Source organism: Stigmatopora nigra, chromosome 10 (genome assembly GCF_051989575.1).
Source record: "Stigmatopora nigra isolate UIUO_SnigA chromosome 10, RoL_Snig_1.1, whole genome shotgun sequence".
Taxonomy (NCBI): Eukaryota; Metazoa; Chordata; class Actinopteri; order Syngnathiformes; family Syngnathidae; genus Stigmatopora; species Stigmatopora nigra.
Genome location: NC_135517.1, coordinates 4,049,936 through 4,068,502, shown reverse-complemented (window position 1 = coordinate 4,068,502; position 18,567 = coordinate 4,049,936). Strand labels below are relative to the sequence as shown.

Below are 18,567 nucleotides of genomic sequence, written 5' to 3'. Positions count from 1 at the left end.
AATATGCTGACAGGAACTAATAAAGTTATTTTTAAACGTGGAGGTTTTCTCATTTATGGCCCCCTCCTTATAGCCAGAAGTCAGCTGGGATCTGCTCCAGCACCCCCTGTGTACTATGCATAGTCAACATGAAGGAGTGGTCACATAAGTAAGTAGTAGTTCAGCCCCCATCTTTTAGTTGTATCATTTTAATGTGAAGTGATCTTTTATTTTGCCACACACTTGTACCGGAAATGAGTAGTAGTGTCACACTGATTATTGTCCCCCTCCTGTGCGGCTGTCAACATGGCAGTTGCGACTTGTGCTAAAATCCTCCTTCAAAGATCATCACCAACCTTCATTTTCCCCTTCAGATCAACGCAGGCTTTTATCAGGTACAACGCTAAGTTTCTAAACATTTTTTTGTTAAAATTAAAGCCTAGAGTGAGGAACTAAACGTGGTGTCATTTCCTCTGTGGGAACCAGTTGGAATGTCGTAACATAGAAGGTTTATTTGTTTAATTCTTTATCGGTTAAAATAAATAATGATGATGATTACTAAGAATGATAATACTTTGAAGTAAATATTTGGGCTACATTTAAATATTTTTTATGTTATTCATTTGCACTGACTGACCTTCACTAATACTACTAAGAACCTGTGACGTCATTCACTTTAGGATGAAGTATGTAATTAAAAAAATAAAAACGTTGACATTTTATATTGATTTATTCTTATTTAAACCAAGACCAAGCAAATATAAAATTCCAATACACTTTACCTTGATGTAAATGCTCATTTTTCAGTGCCAAGGGCAGCTAATGGGTTAATTGAGTGCCCTGCAAGTATTAGGAAAATAAAATAAAAACCATAGATTGTGCATGAAATAGTTAAGATTGTCTCCCACTTTTTTTTTTACAGTCCGTTCCAATGCCGGGGACATCGTTTAAGCCCGAGCGATGATGACATGTATCATCGTACCACAGTGACCGTAATGAAGAAGGAGCCAGAAAGCGGATTCATGATCCTCAATTACAGTCCACAAGGATTTAACATTAACGGCAACAGAGTCCTTGGACCCTGCGCAGTTCTTCCTCCTTCCATCCTGCAGTGGAAGGTACACTTCAAACCCATTGGTCCTCATTGTCACCATATTTTCATCTATACGAAATCGATTCTTTGCAGGTGGGGAGTTTCAAAGACATATCACAAGAAAGCGTGTCACTTTTCCATATGATTGTGCCCCAAATAGGTAAAAAAATGAAATGTTATCAGTTTACAAGTTCTCCAGTCACATTTGCTATTGTACCTTTGTAGAAATTCTCGTCCTCGGCACGGGCGCCAAACTGGAACGCATCCAACCGTCAGTTCTGGCTTTTCTTAGGAGCAAAGGCATCGCAGTGGAAGTGCAAGACACGGTAATGACCACCCACTGAGATCTGCACATTCTCTAAATCACATATGTCAAAGTGGCGGCACGGGGGCAAAATCTGGACCGCCGCATAATTTAAAAATAAATATAATGTCTTGTCTTGCAGCCAAATGCATGTGCAACCTTCAACTTCTTGATAAGTGAAAACAGGATAGTCGCTGCCGGTCTCATCCCTCCATCCATGAGCACAGCACTGGAGGCCAAGAAATAGTTGGTGATCTTGAGGACTAAAGAAGGCACAGTTTGCAAGATACCCAAAGAAAAACTGTACGAGTGTTTTTTTTCTCCCATCTAGGCTGTCATTCAATACGAGACTTGATAACGCCAATTCAAAACACTTGTCAAGTCACTTGGACATTTGCAAGGCACCACTAGCATCTTCATGATGCCTTGCTTGTGAATAAATCTCCTATTTTGCGTAAATTATATATTTAAAATGTATATGAGTATGATTTGCTTTTGTTGCTTTTGTGTTAATAATACATTATTAATGTATTATTAACACAAAAGCAACAAAAGGATGATTAAAGCCATTCATTACACATGCATAAAGATTCTATTTGTGCTGCATGTATTCCGCTAGGTGGCAGTATTGATTTTTGTTGATTGACATCAACTATTCAATTGAAAGAAAAAGAAGTAATGGCATGATCTCATTGGTTATCAAACATTTCTGGCATTTGGTCACAATGTCTGCGTCGACGCAAGTAAGTATAAAGTTATTTTCTCGGTATTGTTTTAATTTATTTAATGACATACTATCCACAAATGTTGAAGTCGTCTAGCTGACAAATGTATCCATCAGTTGAGTTCATAATGTAGAAATATATGTATCGTTTTGTGGCTGTTTGACATTAACTTTGCTGAAGAATGTTTTATAAACTTCCGCACGTTTATCAAATATATCCTAATTTATTTCCAATCGCGACCATTCATTTCTGACGGAAATCGTGTGCATTTGATATCTAACGTGGTTTCAGTATCTTTACAAAAGCGTACGCTTTCAACCAAATTTGAAAAAATAAACAATTAATTTAAAAATAATAATATTCGTAAATGTATATGTTCATATGTCAACTTTCTGGGCCTCAAAATCTACAGCAAGTACCCCCAAAAATCAATAAGAAATCATCTAAAATATCCAGGAAGTATTGTTATGATTCCCTTTAATTTCCTACTTATTTACTCCAGTTTCCAGGCAGAGACTCTCACAAGCGTGTAAAAACGAAGACCAACCCCGGATTTTTGGAACGATTAAGCGATACAGCAGGAGGAACGCTTCTTGGAGTGGGACTCTTTTTCCTATCCATCTATATTCTATTCACTAATGAGGTAAAAATAATCTGCATACTGTAGAAAAACATGGGAGGACTTTATGTGTTTATTCCTGACTTTAGGGACGGGCCCTCCAGACAGCATCTTCTCTAGATGAAGGTCTCGCTCAAGTGGTCTCGCTCGAAAGTTCAGCCAGACTCGAACCGCAGAACGACAACCGCTTGGTCCACTTATCTGCACCACTGCGCACCTTGAAGGTAGACTAACTACTTGCTGGTATTTGAACTAAAAACACTTCTTGCACAGGCCATATTCAATGATATTTTCATATTGTTAACGCTTGACAGTAAAAACTAAACAACAGACCATAGTTTGATAGTTTTTCAGTTTGTGTTTTTGTACCGATAGCCTTTACATGACCCTAACTACGATGTAGAAGTGCTGGCTGCAAAGTTGAAGAGAGAAGTGGAGATGTACCAGTGGGTGGAACACCAGGAGAGCAAGTGAGTCTCGCTAACATAGCGTGGCGGGCTCATTTTTTTTGTCCTCAGTCCCAAATGGGAACCTGAGTTCCTCTCTTTGTGATTTATTTCAGGGACTACCAAGAAAATGGTGAAACTAAAACGGAGACCACATACTCCTACAGTGAGTAGTTGGAATTTAAGTCAAGTGCAGAAGTTTTGGGATATATGCCACTACAACAGTGAATTTGAATCAAGTACAGTAATCCCTTGAATACCACGGTTAAAGTCCTCTGTTGTGTTGTAAAAAAAATAACAATGCCCAAATACCTGCCATTAACCTTTTTTTCCTTTTTGTCGTAGATACCGAGTGGAAATCCGAGCTGATCAACAGTCGGTCTTTTGATAAAGAAATTGGTCATCAAAACCCAAGGTGCATCATTTCATTCTTCTTTTATTTTGAAATACCATCGCCGATAATACCCGTGTATTTTTGGTGTTAATATACATTTTGAGATATCACAACACAGTAATCCCTCGATTATCACGTCTTCACTTATCGCGAATTCACTACTTTGCGATTTTTTTCCGCTCTTAATTATTAAAAAAAAAATTACATATATTCTACATCCATCCATTTTCTTCCACTTATTTAATATCTTTCCACATGTCAGTGCCATGGCAGTCGAGAGCGTGACCGTTGTAGCTCCACAAATCCAAGTCGGACCTTTCACGCTATCGCCAGGTAGCCGCCATTTGTCACCAACACTCGACTGGAACAAAAAAATATATACATATTTGTATATGTGGCTGGTTGTTGCCTGACTCTTATGTATTTCCCTCCCAGGACTGGTGGAACAAATTAATAATTTCCAGACAGTGAGCCTAAGTGATTTCAAGTCCTCTAACTTGGACCCTTTCTTCACCATCAGCGATGATTATTTCTATCACACGCAAAAGCCAAAGAGGCCTGAGGTGAGCAAGAGTTATCCACGTGAATGTATTACCGTATTTACTCACATATTATATTTTTTAATTCTGTCATTTGTACTCTTTGCAAGGTCGGAGATATCCGCGTAAGATTCTTCTACGCGGGCTCTAGTGGTGATACGGTGAGTTCTGAACATTCTCTTAAATTGGGTTTACAATTCTTATTTTATTTTGTAAGTATGTGCAATATCTGGAAGTTTTTTTCTTTAACTTTACTGTAAAAAATACACATTACTTATTCATTATTACCTATTTGATACGTTGGAAATGATGCTGAACAAAAACATTGGCACTTAAAAAAAAGAAGTAAGAAATAAGTACAAAAACTTTGAGTATTTGTGTTGAGCTTTCCACTTCAAAACATGTATTCCAGGTCAGTGTGGTAGCTAAGCAGAAAGGAGACAAGATGCTACCCTTCAAAACCAAGTCAGGAGATGTTTTGGAGGTCTTATACTTGGAGGACCTTTCCGCAGAGGTTTGTTAGACTTTTTTGGGGGTAAGTGGGGGTTAAGTAACTTGCATTGAGACGTACTCTACATGCGATTTGTAGGAGGTGTTTGCAAAGCTCCATCAGTCCAACAACATGAAGACGTGGGGACTCCGAGCAGCGGGTTTCGCCCTCATGTTTCTCGCCATTCAGCTGACCACGCGCATCTTCTTCACATTGGGTGAACACACACACACATGCATGCACATATACAGTTGTACCTTGACATACGAGCTTAATGTGTTCCAAGACTGAGCTCATACGTTGATTTACTCGTATCTCAAATCAACGTTTCCCATAGAAATCAACTAAAAACGAATTAATTTGTTCCAAATCTGAAAAAAATGCAACAAGATAAATATTTGCTTGCAATTTTACTCGTATCTCAAATTGTTTGTATATGTATTACTGTATCTGGTTCTTTTAATTCAAAACTGACCATTTTTTTTTCATTTTGGGGGTCCTCAGTGGACTGGGTCCCCATTCTTAGAGACCTGGTTTCTGTGGGGCTGAAGATCTTCGCCTTGTGCGTGTCTTCGTCGCTGTCGCTCCTGACCATCGCAGCCGGCTGGTTCTTTTACCGACCCCTGATGGCGGCCGCTCTGGGAGCTGTGGCGTTTCTTCCCATGCTCCTGGCACGCTGGAGACTCCCAGGTAAAAAGAATTTGTGACTTGAGTGCGAGACTAAAGCAAGAATCCAAATGAAGGCTTTGAAAAGATCACTCTTAGGCTATAAGATTTCGGGCTAATATCCACATTTTCTGCTTTAAAGTCCGTAAAATATACCGTTTTTTTCCTCTTTGTGTATTCTTTTAAATGTTGGGAATGTTTCTCAATTTCAAGCCACTTTTGATCCAAAAATAAGACATTTATACTTTTGATGCGCTGTGTTGGGTTTACTTGAAGATTAATAAATGTTTACTGGAATGTCTAAGAATATCCATTTTGAAGCGGTTTGTTTAAAGAATAGAAAATTAGTTCAAAATCAGCTCTTTGTAAGATCTAAATAATAATTTGTAATTAAACTTTGATAGCCAAATTGACAAAGCATTGAAAAAATACATGTGCATAAAAATAGAATTAAAAATACAAAATTTCGAAAATGAATTTGAAAAAGTTTGAAGAAAAATTCTAGATGAAAATAATTAAAATTCAGCATTTAAAAAGGTTTTTAATTGCTGCATTTTATTTTTTTTCATTCCAAATATTTATATATATACAATAGATTTTGACACGTAAAATAGTGGATGCTGCGAAGAAGCAAGATTCTTACAAAGTAATTTATTACACAAACACTAAGTTTCCATTTGCTTGTTAACAAAAATTGGGATTCCAGTCTCATATCGTGCATACGGTCGGTCACGAGGCACACAATGAAGCTGGGCAAACCGACCTCGACTTGACGTGTGCGTTCGCTTTTTGCAGAAATCACCGGCCGGGATCAGGTACTTTTCCTTTTTTTATTTATTATTTTTTTGTTTACCCTAGTTGGCTATGGAAACATTCGTCGGGTCAGCAGGCAGGGCTCCAGCGCTTGACTGTCGTTGGTTGGCAGCTTTATGCACTTCTCGTGACACTACGTGCCGATACTGGAGCTTTTTCCATTATGGCCGATTGATTTATGCTTTAGTACAAAAAAAAAAGAAAAAAAAAAAGGATTTCCAATACTGACAGAACCTACTTCAAGCTTAAGACGAAAACATACAGGAGTAAAAGCGTTGCATCTTTCGTAAAAATTGGTGAGAACAGTCTTTTGTGGGGGACTTTGACCTGCTGCTCTTTTTTTCCCCCCCAAAAAAAGGTAGCAGTCCCGTGCCACCCTTGTTTACAGGATGGTACATTTATTCCTCTTCTTTCCCCGCCGGGCCTGTAGCGCCGCCCTGGTGGCCATCTCGAAGACTTCCCTCACACCATCCTTTGTTTTGGCTGAGCACTCCATGTATCCAAAGGCACCGATCCGGTTGGCCATGTCTCGTCCATCCTCCTGTTTCACGGGTTCCTAAAGTGGAGGTAAGGAACATTTCAGCCAAATAGACATCATTTATCTTTAGTGGGTGCTGTTTCTTTTGTGTACCTGCTTCATTTTGGCAAGCTCCCTGCGGGTATGCTCATCATTTCGCAGGTCTTTTTTGTTACCCACTAAGATAATGGGTACGTTGGGGCAGAAGTGTTTCACTTCTGGGGTCCACTTTTCGGGGATATTCTCTAAAAAAAATAAAACAAGATGTCACGGCCAATCTAAAGTCGAGGCGAAGGCACTTTGAAATGTACCACTGTGCACGTGGCCTTACCAAGACTATCGGGACTGTCGATTGAGAAGCACATGAGGATGACATCAGTGTCTGGATAGGAGAGAGGTCGCAGTCGGTCGTAGTCTTCTTGGCCCGCTGTGTCCCACAAGGCTAACTCCACCTGGCAAAACATGCAATCGCTTGGATTACAAATGGAAAAAATATATACATTTGTTTTCCTACTTTTTAAACTAAAAACTGAAAAAAAAATCAGGAAATATAATATACATCCATAATCTTCAATTGAGTTTGATCCCAAATCAGAAAGTCACTTACAATTTACTTAATCGGGCCGCACAAAATGATGCAGCGGGCCAGATTTGGCCCCCGTGCCGCCACTTTGACACCAGTGGTTTAAAATACCCATAAGAATTTTGTAACCATGATCATACCTGTTTACAGTCCACTTCGATATCCGCCACGTAGTTCTCGAAGACGGTAGGCACGTAGACCTCAGGAAACTGGTCCTTGCTGAAGACAATCAGCAGGCAGGTCTTACCACATGCGCCATCTCCCACGATAACCAGCTTTTTCCGGATTGCCGCCATAGCTGCACAGGATAGAGATGGAGAACAGGCTGTCTAACACATTCATTGGAATTCATTCTGACACGTCCAATGCGTTTACACTTAAAGTGGGCCATGTAAATAGATGGTAAATTAGAACTAATAGAAATCTATTGTAATATGCTGTTTTTCTGTGTTTTCTTTCAGATGGTGGAACGACTTACTTTAAATTTTGTTCATTTCTCTGGGAAATGTTGATTTGAGATCCGAGTAAATCGAAATACAAGCATCAAGCTCATATCTCAAGGTAAGACTACACTATAACGAGCGGCTTAACGCAAAACGGGGTTAAACACTGCACCATTTATGAAGATGATGCTAATGTCGACATTACTAAGACTCCAGATGTTCTGAAAAGATCATTTCGAGGTTTAAGTCTAATATTATAAGACGTCATTTCAGAATTGACAACCTGGTCGCAACAAATTTGAAAGTCAAAGCAGAGTATTGCGTGACAGACTGTTGAATCTGGACGTTTAATATTGGCCCTCATCTTTATTTATTTTCCCTCACATACATAGCAAACTTAACGGTTAACTGAGATCCCACTTGTTTAATATCATTACCGATGTCATGTAAAGTAAATAAAGAGGTGAAGTTAGTATTTTAACTAGCATTTTGGATAGCATCGGGCCCAATTTGTCCAAAGGAGGAAGTCCTTCTGTTTACTAAAGGATCGACAGCAGCCCATAATAACGGGTTGACTAAAATACAAAACGTTCACATTTCATTTTCTACAGTGACAAAAATGAGAGACGTTGTTTAAAAATGTTTCCGCTAGGATGTTTCCCACAAACAACAGGTTTTAAAAAATCCGCTTTTTATGCGATAGTAGATGGTTAGCTAATTAGCTTAGCGTCACCGGAAGTCAATGCGACTGTTCAGGTCCGTTAGCTTTTCGCCTAGCATTAGCCGAGCAGCGGACTGAAAAAATGAGCTTGACGAAGCATCCGCGGCTCGGAAGATAACGGTTTGTTTTTAGAGACGGCGCTACGATTATCACCGAATGGCGACGTACTTACCCGGTGACTGTTGTCGAATATATCCAAATAATTTGTAAGGTGTGCTTTGTTGGCCTCCGTCGCTGAGTGCGCCGTTGGAGGATCAAGAGAAGGGAAGTAAGGGGGTCAGCGTGAGGGGGAGGAAGAGGGTGGTCTACTCTACAACTACCAACACAAATCGTCAATACCGTTAGCGTCATTACATTCAGTAAACTGCCACAATACCAACAACAACTAACATTCTTTTAAAAAAAGACAAATATAGACATACATCCAATGAAGTGTTGCCCTTGTTTATTTTTGCTTTTGGAATTGTATTTTGTTGCTGTTAATTATTTGACGGCAATAGACGTCCAATTTAAATTCATCATTCAATCGCTTAAGGTGAATTGAACATTTATTGTCGTCAATATGTTTTCAGTATTAATTTTGCTTTTTTTCTAACTACCACAGCACCTAACCAGTCTATCATGCATGTTTTTGGTACCCTGACAAAAGCCACACAGTGATTTGAACCCTCGGGCTCAGAAATGTGAGGCATAATGTAACCTGGGGAGGCAGTAGTTAAACTATAATGAAAACATTTGTCCACTGTAGTTACCACTGTCCCTGAAAATCAAAATAAATTGACATTTTATGTCTTCGAGCTGATTAATTATAATAATTGCAGAGGGAAATGGGTGGTCGTAGTTCATTTTGAGCTTGCTGAAATTGTAGATCTTGCTTATCATTTTTTTCACTTTTGACTTTACCCGTATATTTACATTAAAATAATAATTGTTACATATTAAAAGATCATTTACTCACTGATTGTGAGGTGATTTAAGTCTTTTTGGTGTGACGCAGGTCACGGCTTGTTCACAGCTGGCGAAGCCGGGCGATGACAACTACAGCTCACTAAATCCCGATTAGCGGCTTTCTGGGAACTGCTCAGTTTCTCTACTCGGAAATGCAACACACAGCATCTCTTTCCTCACACATAGCTGCAGTGCGTGAGGCTAGAAAGAAAAAAAAGGCAATGTGAATTCCTACTTCTCAGAAATCTCAATGCATGTGAGCCTTATTTAGTGTGAGTGATGGCCACATGATGCTTTAGTTCCATGTCCCCTGCTACTTTCAGATTTTCCAATGCCACAGAAAGGAAAGCAAATAATTAAATAATATCATGGGAGCAATATTCTCCTATACATATAAATATGTGAAAGAAAGGATATAACAAACAGTGGCTGACCATTCATTGATTTATTAGAGAACTGGCTCAGGATTCTCCAATTTTTTTTTAAATTTAAACTGACTTTTTCCCTTTTATATACAAATTCGACCTGATTCAAATAAAGCTTACCGAATAGCATACAACCAACAAGGCAAATACCGTATTTACTCACATATAAGCCACACCCTTAAAATTACCTTAAAATCGTTGAATTTTACAATTTCTCATATATAAGTCGCCCCCCGATTCCCAATTTTCAACTCCATATTCATGGTTTTAACAGCGAGTACAAATGTCAGCTATGATAGACTCCAAGAAAATGAATGAATGAGCAAAAAAAAACACGTTTTTCAATAGTCAAAGTTATCAAACCACCCGTGAATACAACCTTCATTGTAAAATCTAAATAATGTTTACAATTTTGTGTCACAAGAGAATTTCGAAGAACAAACAGTAGAAAACACTTGTTACATGTGCAAATATTACAACATGGCGCAACCCCATACCCAGTCCCTGTTTCAGTAAAGAGTCAAATATGGAAAGGGTAATCGTGCAAGTAGTTCAGCAGAGCTTTTGGCAGGGGAAGTTGGTCAGGGCAGTTTGTAAATCTGTTGATAGCCAGCCGTGCTAAGTGTTGCAAACACGGAAAGGTCTCTGGCCTGTGAAGGGGGCGCAGGAGCTTCAGGATTACGCCGTTGTCCTTGACAAGGGGGGCTTGGATGTGGGTGGGCTTTTTGTGGGAGAGCACGGCGCCCTCGATTGACGCCGCTTGACCCCAAGTGGTGTACCGCTGGACGAGACTAATGACGTCAGGGAAAGATTGCAAGTGAGGCAGCTGAGGACTGAAGGAGTCCAGCCAGAAACAGCCCCTACTGTACTGTATTCGGACACTGGTCGGTCCACAGTGGGTCATCACTGAAAGCGCCACCATGTAGTGAGGGTGACTGCTTTCCCGCACCAGGAATGTGCCTTCAGACTTTGTTAGAAGTTTGTCCCGGGCTTGACTGGCTGAGATTGTACCCCAGTACCAACCTGCAATCATCACAATTGAAAAGCTTGCCTTAAAAAGTGCTATGAAATACTACATTTCAAAGGTGTCAAAGTGGCGGCCCAGGGGCCAAATCTGGGCCGCCGCATCATTTTGTGTGGCCCGGGAAAGTAAAACATGAGTCTGTTTTAGGATCAAATTTAAATGAAGAGTATAGATGTATATTACATTTTCAGATTTTCCCCTTTTGAAATCAATAATTGTAATTTTTAAACCATTTTTTCTGTGTTTTTAGTTCAAAAATAATTTTGTAAAATCTAAAAATATATTTAAAAAGCTAAAATAAACATTGTTTTAGATCTATAAAAAACTGAATATTCAGGGCTTTTAATCCATTTATTAAAAAAATCGAAATGTTATATCTAAAATGATCCCACATGAAATCAAATCGACATTATATCTTATATATTATATCATTATATCACTATCTCATCTGTGTTTACAATAATTGCAGAGTACCCGGAGAAAACATGCAAAATCCACATGGAGAGGACAGAACCTGGCATCGACCCCACGACCCCAGGACTGTGAAGCCCACACAAGGACCACAACACCCCCCACAAAAAGTTACCTGAGTTGTTTAAATGGTGGAAATTGGTGGCAATGCAGGCAAGATCCTCATCTCGATCCCAGCTGGTCTGCGGCAAAAGAGGGCAACTCGGACCCTGAGATCCTCGATGGGTGGTGGTCCCAGCCGGGGGGGCGACCATGTCTGACAAGAGGACACCCATACGGTAAGAAAATTACATTCCGGGCAGTGGGTGGGTAGTCCTGGCTTCAAATCCAGATCACATCCACCTGTGTGGAGTTTGCATGTTCTCCCTGGGCTTGGGTGGGTTTCCTCCGGGTACTCCGGTTTCCTCCCACATTCAAAAAACTAAACAACAAACAGGTTTAACATGGACAAGAAATATTTTTATAAAAAAAAGTATTTGGTAATAAGGTAGTAACAAACCTTTGAGCGCGATTAATCATAGAGATTAGAGGAATAATCCAAAGGAATAGCTCGGGCAGCGCCTGATTCACTGAAATTCGGACCCAAATAACAAGTGAGTTCGCGTGAAACTGGCAAGGTTCAAGGAATCATGTTTGCCGAAAGGGGTTTTGGATTTCAGTGCGGCTGACAAGCGAGATTCTTCTCCAACTACATTTCCGGAACACTTCAAAATAAAACCGTCCACTGTTTGAATTTTGAATTTCAAAATAAACAGATATAGTTGGAGGGTCATTTTTTATAAAATAGAAAGAATATTGCAAGATTTTTTTAAGATTATGGTAGGAATGTATGTTTTGTTGAAATATGAATATATTCTTAGACTTCATGCAATGTTATTTAATCATTGTTTCTCTTTCAAATGAGAGACGCAACGAGAAACAGTCGCTCTTTCCTGCTCAAAGGAAAACAAATAGAGACAAAGATCACCTTCACAATAAAAGCTCACAAAACATACAAGAAAACAGCAGCTTTTACTTCCTATCAGATCCCATGTTGTCAAACGAGAAGCTCTTAATTTGTTAACTGTAGAAACGTGGCCGGAAGCTTCTCCTCGTGAGTTTCTCTAACGTGACTCCCAGTTTTTTTGACAGTCTTGATTAATTTTATGGCTTCTCGTACTTCTTCCAACACACTTTTTGACCAAAAACTACAACTTTGATGCCAAGAAATGAATGACAAGACGGACGTGGAAGGGCTGCGTTTGCCTTTGATTGTTGTTCATTTTCAGAGGGGCCAAACGTGAGCGTGGAAGAACCCATAATTGATGGAGGGGTGGCGGCCCCCGGCGAGGTGAGCACATTTCAACTTCGACCATCATTTCACTTCTCTCCCCTCATTTTTTTGTCTTGGAGGGTTCGTAGTTACTTTTTAGTTGTTGTTTTGACACTTATTTGCCTCTTTTTGTCCACGCTTTCTGACAAATGGTCACTGGCCCAGTTTTGAAGCGTTCCAACATTTCAGGCAGTTTAAGGTTCCATGTAAATTAGAAATATATATCTATGTTCATTTCCATTAGCAAAAACACTTTAAAATGTATCTCGTCACACCTTTATATGGGTGCGGTTGAATTTGGCTGGAATTAACCTTGTAAGTATGCTGCTCTACCGGCTCTTCTGGGCAGCAAAAAGTTGCGTTAACCGGAGGAAGCCGCTAGAGGGCCCAAAATAAAGCTTGACTTATTAACATTCCCTACAGGAGGAGGGTGCAAAAGAAAACCACGCCCAAACCGACGTCATCCTTCTCGTTGGTCTCCGATGCCGGCTGCTCCATAATTGGGGTAGGTCGATTTTTTTAAAAATTTTTTTGCTTCTTGTCTTATGCTTATCATCAAGAAAATAATTAAAACAAAAACAATAAAAAGAGGTATTGGATCATAAATTACAAAAAATAATGCAAAGTAAATATCTGTACAATTCTGGGCCATTTCATGTTGGTTTTGGGACACTTACGGGTCATTTTAATGTTGGGTTATTTTCTGATGATTTGGTCATTTCTTGTACATTTTGGATCATTTCATATTGATTTAAAGCAATTACACTGTTGATTGTTCATTCCTGTTGGTTTCTGGGTCACTTTTTGTGGAATTTGGGGACATTTTTTGGTCATTTTTGGGCAATTTCAGGACACCTTTAGAACAAGTGGCACTCTAAAGTATATTGTGTAAGTTTTTGACCAATTTTTGGCAAAACTGGTCAGGTAACCTTTGTCATTTTTATTTATTTTTGATTTGTGAATTATGCCAAAATTATAGGGGATGTCAAATTCTGAAAAAAAAACTTTGGGAGTTTTGTTGAGGAAAAAAAAGTTTCCGAACACCCAAAATTCTCTTTCAGTGCCCCTCCCACTTTGAACGGATTGGACAGTAACCGGGACTTTGTTTGAATTTCCTGCCGATTGGGCGTGGCCCCGCGTTTTCCTAATTTTAGCTCGTCGCCGGCGCCGTCACGTCCTGTTTTGCCCGACAACGCGGAGGCAGGGCTACCCGTCCCGCGCCGGCGTCTGACCAGAAAGACCGTCAGGCCCCGTCAGAATGCCTCCCGAGCGACCGCGACCATGACGGGCTGCTGTTTCTTTGTTTATTATCGGGTGAGCCATCGTTTCGGCAAAATATTGGCAAAATATCATTTCACTTTCAGAGGAAATGGTGGGGAAAGACTTTGTCTGCCTGTTAAATTAATTTTTGCCTACTTGCTATTCATCTTTTCTATTCTGTATTCCTAATGATGTATTTTTCTACCTTTTAATTTAAATTTTTCATTTGCTTTAGCTGTTATTTTTAATCATTTGTCACTTCTTGGTTGATTTCAATTGAATTTACATTGATTTGTGTCACTATCTCTTTAATTTAATTCATATTTAATCATCTTTTTTATGTTTTTCCAAATTGAGTTATTTCTACTTCCATTTTTATATTTTTTATTTGTGTCAATATTTATTTCTATTATTTATATCATTTTTTGTCATTTATTGATGTATTTTGGGGGGGGGGGATTAATTTCATGTGTTTTTATTTCTATTTGAAGCTTTATTTTTTTTTTTAATTTGTGTTGATTTATTCCAGACACTAATCCTTTATTTTTTGGCCAAGGTCAAAGGTCAATGTCTGTCCTCTTAAGGGTCCAAAACAACTCTGAGTGGACTTCCATGCATTGTTTTGAGCCCTCCCGTTTGTCTTTTTACATTTTGTTGTCGTGGCGACGGGCCGGAAAAAGCACAGAAAAACAACGGCTCCCGCTAATGACCTCGCTTCTTTTGTTTTGTTTTGTTTTTTTCTTCCTGCAGAAGAAGAGGAAGCAGTCCGGCGGAGGAGATGCCGACTCACTTAGCCTCTGCAGCTTGGACATCAATGTGAGTGCCATAATAATTCAAATGAATTATAACTATAAAAAGTCTAATATATTGCACAGAATTCTCAAACATTGCACATAATTCTAAAATATTGCCCACTTTTGCTTGACATTGGTGTGGGTGGTCTGGGTTTGATTCCCAATGCAATTGTGATTTTGGATCCATTTTTAACTAGGAATGGACGAAGCAGTCTTTTTTGTTTTGATGATTTGACATATGAGTCAATCTTCATGGGCGTCCTCCCAATTGACTATCGATCGTTCGCACGGTGGACCGAGCAATTATCGGATGCCCCGCTCCACTTTTTGCCCTTTGAAGATTGGATTGGCGCCCAGTTTGGAAAATAGTGGTTGATTTTGTTATTTCGACGCTATGTGAATTTCAAAAGATTTCAAAGTGGACAAAAGCAATTTTCTGTGATGGATTGGACGTCTATGACCGTCAAAGGGGGCGGGGTCTTTTTTTTGCTTTCAGGAGCCCGGTGCCAAGCGTCGTAAAGCCGCATCATTGGCCGGTTTCTTCCCCATCAAGACGGCGGCGCCGCTCAAAAGGTTAAGCCAGACGCTGCAGGTGAGCGAGCTCCGAGACGGCCAAAACTGCAAGTCCTTCTTCTACTGACGAATAATGCCGTTGCTCGCAGCGCTCCGTCCAATTCCGGACCAGGCAAGCTCTCCCCTCTGCACCGTCACCCTCCGACCCTAAGCCGCCCAGGCCCAACTGGTCACCCGGCGACGGTTCGGTGGCATCCGTCGGAGTTTCCGCAGCGGCCGGCAAACGGCGTGACAGCAAACTGTGGAGTGAAACCTTCGACGTCCACGCGGTGGCGACGCAGACGCTCAGTCCCGAAGACATCAAGCGACAGGAGGTGGGTGGGCGGGGTCTTCCTTCCTAGAAAACAATTTTGACATCCATATAGTATGAAAAAAATACTGACCAAAAATGGTATTTGTTTTGAGTAAAGTTACTGTATTTTCTCACATATAAGCCATATTTATAATCCCAAAAATGATGACTGAATTAAGTATATGGCTTATATGCACACAAGACTTACAGCATTGCCATACTCTTTTTCACCAGTAGGCAAATTAACATTTAGTATACTTGTAGGTTATTTTCTGTTTTGCAGTAAGAACCATTACTCAATTAATGAATAACTTCCTTATAAAATTGACCCTAATTATGTGGTTTTGATTCATACAGTATCTCAGAAATAGCACATGCGATTATTTTTCGTCAATTTTTTCCTATTTATGATACCAATACATATTTGAGGGAAATTCTGAATATTTCAAACATGATTCCATGATTCCAACCGCAGGCCATTTTCGAGCTATCTCAGGGTGAGCAAGATCTGGTGGAGGACCTCAAACTGGCCAAGAAGGTACATTTTTTGGGGCCACTTATCTCCATTTTGGGGGATTTGATCTGTTAGTATGAAAAATGTGCTTTTTGTGACTTGAAGGCATACCACGACCCCATGTTGAAGCTGGCCATCATGACGGAGCAAGAACTTCAGCAGATTTTCGGGACGCTGGATTCGCTTATTCCTTTGCACGAAGGTAAATCATTGGCTTATGGAAATGAGCATTTTAAAAAAAATCCTGTCTTCATTTTACAATTGTATTATGGATAAATCCTGAAATTATATTTAGGTGTGTTCACATGACAGATTTTCAAGTGATATTGCAACTATCAAAATATTGTCATAATATATTTGAATTTTTTTAAATTAATTTTTTAATTAATTTTTTAAAGACCTGGTGAATCGGCTCTGCCGGGCCCGGAACCCGGACGGCTCCACGGAACACGTGGGACAAATTCTAACCGACTGGGTGGGTGAGCCTCAACATGAGGAAAATCACTCATACCATACCAACCAACTAACGTCAGCCCCGCCCCTTTGGCCCCTCTCACCCCGCCCCCCCAGCTGCCCTGCCTGTCCTCGTACACGGCGTACTGCGGCAACCAGGTCCGGGCCAAGGCCCTGCTGGACCGAAAACAGCGTGACCTGCGAGTCGGGGACTTCCTACAGCGCTGTCGCCAGTCGCCCTTTAGCAGGAAGTTGGGCCTTTGGAACTTCCTGGACATCCCACGCAGCCGGTTGGTCAAGTACCCGCTGCTCTTCCGGGAGATCCTCAAGCACACGCCCGAGAGCCACCGGGACCGCCCCCACCTGGACCGGGCGGTGAGCTAAAAAATATATATATATAAAAGTGGGCGGGCCTTTTCCAACCTTTTATTTTATATCCATCCACTTGAAAGTGATTTCCAACCAATTGAAGGCCTATTTTAGCCCAGGATGCCTTTTTTTGCAGATGCTGATGATCCAAAACGTGGTGGCGGACATCAACAAGTGCACTGGCGAATCCGAGTGTCAGTTCTACAAAGACAGGCTCCTCTACGCCAGCGAGATGGGGCACTCGGATGCCCTCATCCAACGTTCTCGGACACTCAGCTGCCACGGCGAGCTCAAGAACCACCGAGGACTGGTGAGCCACTATTCCACTTCTCTTTGACTACCTTTGCGGGCAGCGGTGTATGAAATTGTATCTTATTTTGTATTCTTAGCTTTAGCAACTAGAATAGAAATTTACACAGACGCTGACTTGTGGAATTGTACGTGTGCTCTGTCCGTCCGCCCGCTCCCCCTTCCGAAGGGGAAGGGGGTCGAACAAGAGACCAACAAGTGAGTGAGCAGCGTCCATCTTAGAAAGCGGCCTGCCGTTTCACCTCTCTTGACGGCCGATGGAGTTAAAACTATTCCGTGTTTGATACTTTCTCTGCTTGAAGATTATTTTGATGTTGAGGATTAGCCCAAACAGGGTGGAGTTACAACCAGGGCGGGGCTATCCAAGTTGAGATTCTATATCTGGGTTATCGATTGGTATAAAAAAAAAAATCAACAAACTAATTTAATTCTCTCTACTCTGCACATGTAGAAGCTCCACGTGTTCCTGTTCCAGGACGTGTTGGTCATCACCCAATCGGTCTCGCTCCACGAGCAGCCTGCTCGCTACCAGTTGTGCCGGCGACCCATCCCCATCCGCCAGCTGGACCTGGAGGACCTCTCGGATGGCCAGATGAGAGTGGGCGGGTCCATTCGAGGGGCTTTCGGCAACATCGAGCGAAGTGAGTACCGATGGCGGGTTTGCTAGCTCCTAAAAATCCAGCCATTAGCTTAAAGCCATGGTGAACGACCATCATATTTTTTTCTTGGTGTCGCCGCAGCAAAGAATTTCTTCCGTGTGTGGTATCGGGTTCCGGATGGTCCGCCACAGTCTCACTGCTTCCAAGCCAGTGACGCCTTCAACAAGCAGCAGTGGCTCAATTGCATCCGGCAGGCCAAAGAAGCGGCCGAGGCGTGTGGCGAGGAGGACACCGGATGCTAACGTTTGCACTTAACGTACTACCAGAGAGTCTCGCATCTCCAGTGATGGCCGAGCCAATCAGGAGAAAGGGCGGGACTAGGAAATGACTTTCTGCTACAGTATAATGCCACAGTGCAAAGCACTTCTTGTAAATAAGTCCGTCAATGGAGTTTTGTTTGAAACACACTTAATTTTATCATTAAAAGAAGAGCAAAGAAGGCTATAAAAAGATTGTATTGGCAGGAAACTATGTTTTTGCTCTTGTGGTGGAATCTGGATCAGTCGCCTTCTGACAGCAAGCCAATCAGGAGGAAGGGCTTTTTTGTTGATCAGAGGCCACTTCCTGGACATTACGGGCATTCAGGGTCACTTCCTGTACATTTACGGTCATCTGTTAATTTGAGGTCATTTCCTATTCCTTTGGAAACATTTCTGGAGCTTTCTAATTTTAGGTCATATGCTGTACCTTTTTGGTTAATGGCAATAGAAGTTAATGAGGAGAGTAAATATTTTAAATGAGTTTTAAAAATTCTTTACAATATTCAATTAAAAAAACTGTTAGTATTCTTGGAACCCTGAATTTAAAATCACCTCTTAACTCCTTATTTCCT

At 40.8% G+C, this 18,567-nt stretch overlaps 5 protein-coding genes and 1 long non-coding RNA gene across 8 annotated transcripts; 4 read left to right on the top strand and 2 right to left on the bottom strand.

The window, feature by feature from the left end:
• Window positions 1–240: 240 nt before the first annotated feature.
• Window positions 241–1,849, top strand: ndufaf3 (NADH:ubiquinone oxidoreductase complex assembly factor). Its single transcript, XM_077726689.1, has 5 exons — window positions 241–374; window positions 902–1,097; window positions 1,166–1,232; window positions 1,298–1,398; window positions 1,519–1,849. The coding sequence occupies exons 1-5, from the start codon at window positions 286–288 to the stop codon at window positions 1,621–1,623; spliced, it is 558 nt and encodes a 185-aa protein (XP_077582815.1). The 5' UTR covers window positions 241–285; the 3' UTR covers window positions 1,624–1,849.
• Window positions 1,850–2,018: 169 nt separating this feature from the next.
• tmem43 (transmembrane protein 43) lies at window positions 2,019–5,562 on the top strand. The gene is made up of 12 exons (XM_077726415.1): window positions 2,019–2,119; window positions 2,604–2,744; window positions 2,810–2,944; window positions 3,096–3,190; window positions 3,283–3,332; window positions 3,512–3,581; window positions 3,823–3,893; window positions 3,996–4,123; window positions 4,210–4,260; window positions 4,512–4,613; window positions 4,689–4,806; window positions 5,094–5,562. The coding sequence occupies exons 1-12, from the start codon at window positions 2,060–2,062 to the stop codon at window positions 5,294–5,296; spliced, it is 1,224 nt and encodes a 407-aa protein (XP_077582541.1). The 5' UTR covers window positions 2,019–2,059; the 3' UTR covers window positions 5,297–5,562.
• Window positions 5,563–5,886: 324 nt separating this feature from the next.
• Window positions 5,887–8,655, bottom strand: LOC144202980 (rho-related GTP-binding protein RhoA-B). The gene is made up of 5 exons (XM_077726131.1): window positions 8,505–8,655; window positions 7,309–7,466; window positions 6,917–7,037; window positions 6,700–6,830; window positions 5,887–6,624 (listed from the first exon to the last, which is right to left on the bottom strand). The coding sequence occupies exons 2-5, from the start codon at window positions 7,462–7,464 to the stop codon at window positions 6,451–6,453; spliced, it is 582 nt and encodes a 193-aa protein (XP_077582257.1). The 5' UTR covers window positions 7,465–7,466; window positions 8,505–8,655; the 3' UTR covers window positions 5,887–6,450.
• Window positions 7,313–9,963, top strand: LOC144202981 (uncharacterized). Its single transcript, XR_013327600.1, has 3 exons — window positions 7,313–7,550; window positions 7,630–7,729; window positions 9,330–9,963. It is a non-coding gene; the product is annotated as an uncharacterized LOC144202981 (long non-coding RNA).
• Window positions 9,964–10,085: 122 nt separating this feature from the next.
• On the bottom strand, window positions 10,086–11,902 carry LOC144203130 (cytokine-inducible SH2-containing protein-like). 2 transcript variants are annotated; one of them, XM_077726414.1, is made up of 3 exons: window positions 11,701–11,902; window positions 11,316–11,472; window positions 10,086–10,728 (listed from the first exon to the last, which is right to left on the bottom strand). In XM_077726414.1, exons 2-3 carry the CDS (start codon window positions 11,452–11,454, stop codon window positions 10,226–10,228), a joined length of 642 nt encoding a protein of 213 aa, XP_077582540.1. In that variant the 5' UTR covers window positions 11,455–11,472; window positions 11,701–11,902; the 3' UTR covers window positions 10,086–10,225. The 2 variants fall into 2 exon arrangements, with proteins under 2 accessions (XP_077582540.1, XP_077582539.1); XM_077726413.1 differs by having other exon boundaries at window positions 11,316–11,456; window positions 11,700–11,900.
• A 396-nt stretch (window positions 11,903–12,298) lies between these two features.
• arhgef3 (Rho guanine nucleotide exchange factor (GEF) 3) lies at window positions 12,299–18,561 on the top strand. 2 transcript variants are annotated; one of them, XM_077727187.1, is made up of 13 exons: window positions 12,299–12,530; window positions 12,936–13,017; window positions 13,667–13,826; window positions 14,523–14,588; window positions 15,063–15,158; window positions 15,229–15,453; window positions 15,907–15,969; window positions 16,051–16,147; window positions 16,344–16,420; window positions 16,516–16,773; window positions 16,904–17,077; window positions 17,528–17,717; window positions 17,817–18,561. In XM_077727187.1, the coding sequence occupies exons 3-13, from the start codon at window positions 13,794–13,796 to the stop codon at window positions 17,975–17,977; spliced, it is 1,440 nt and encodes a 479-aa protein (XP_077583313.1). In that variant the 5' UTR covers window positions 12,299–12,530; window positions 12,936–13,017; window positions 13,667–13,793; the 3' UTR covers window positions 17,978–18,561. The 2 variants fall into 2 exon arrangements, with proteins under 2 accessions (XP_077583313.1, XP_077583312.1); XM_077727186.1 differs by lacking the exon at window positions 13,667–13,826.
• The last annotated feature ends 6 nt before the right edge of the window (window positions 18,562–18,567 follow it).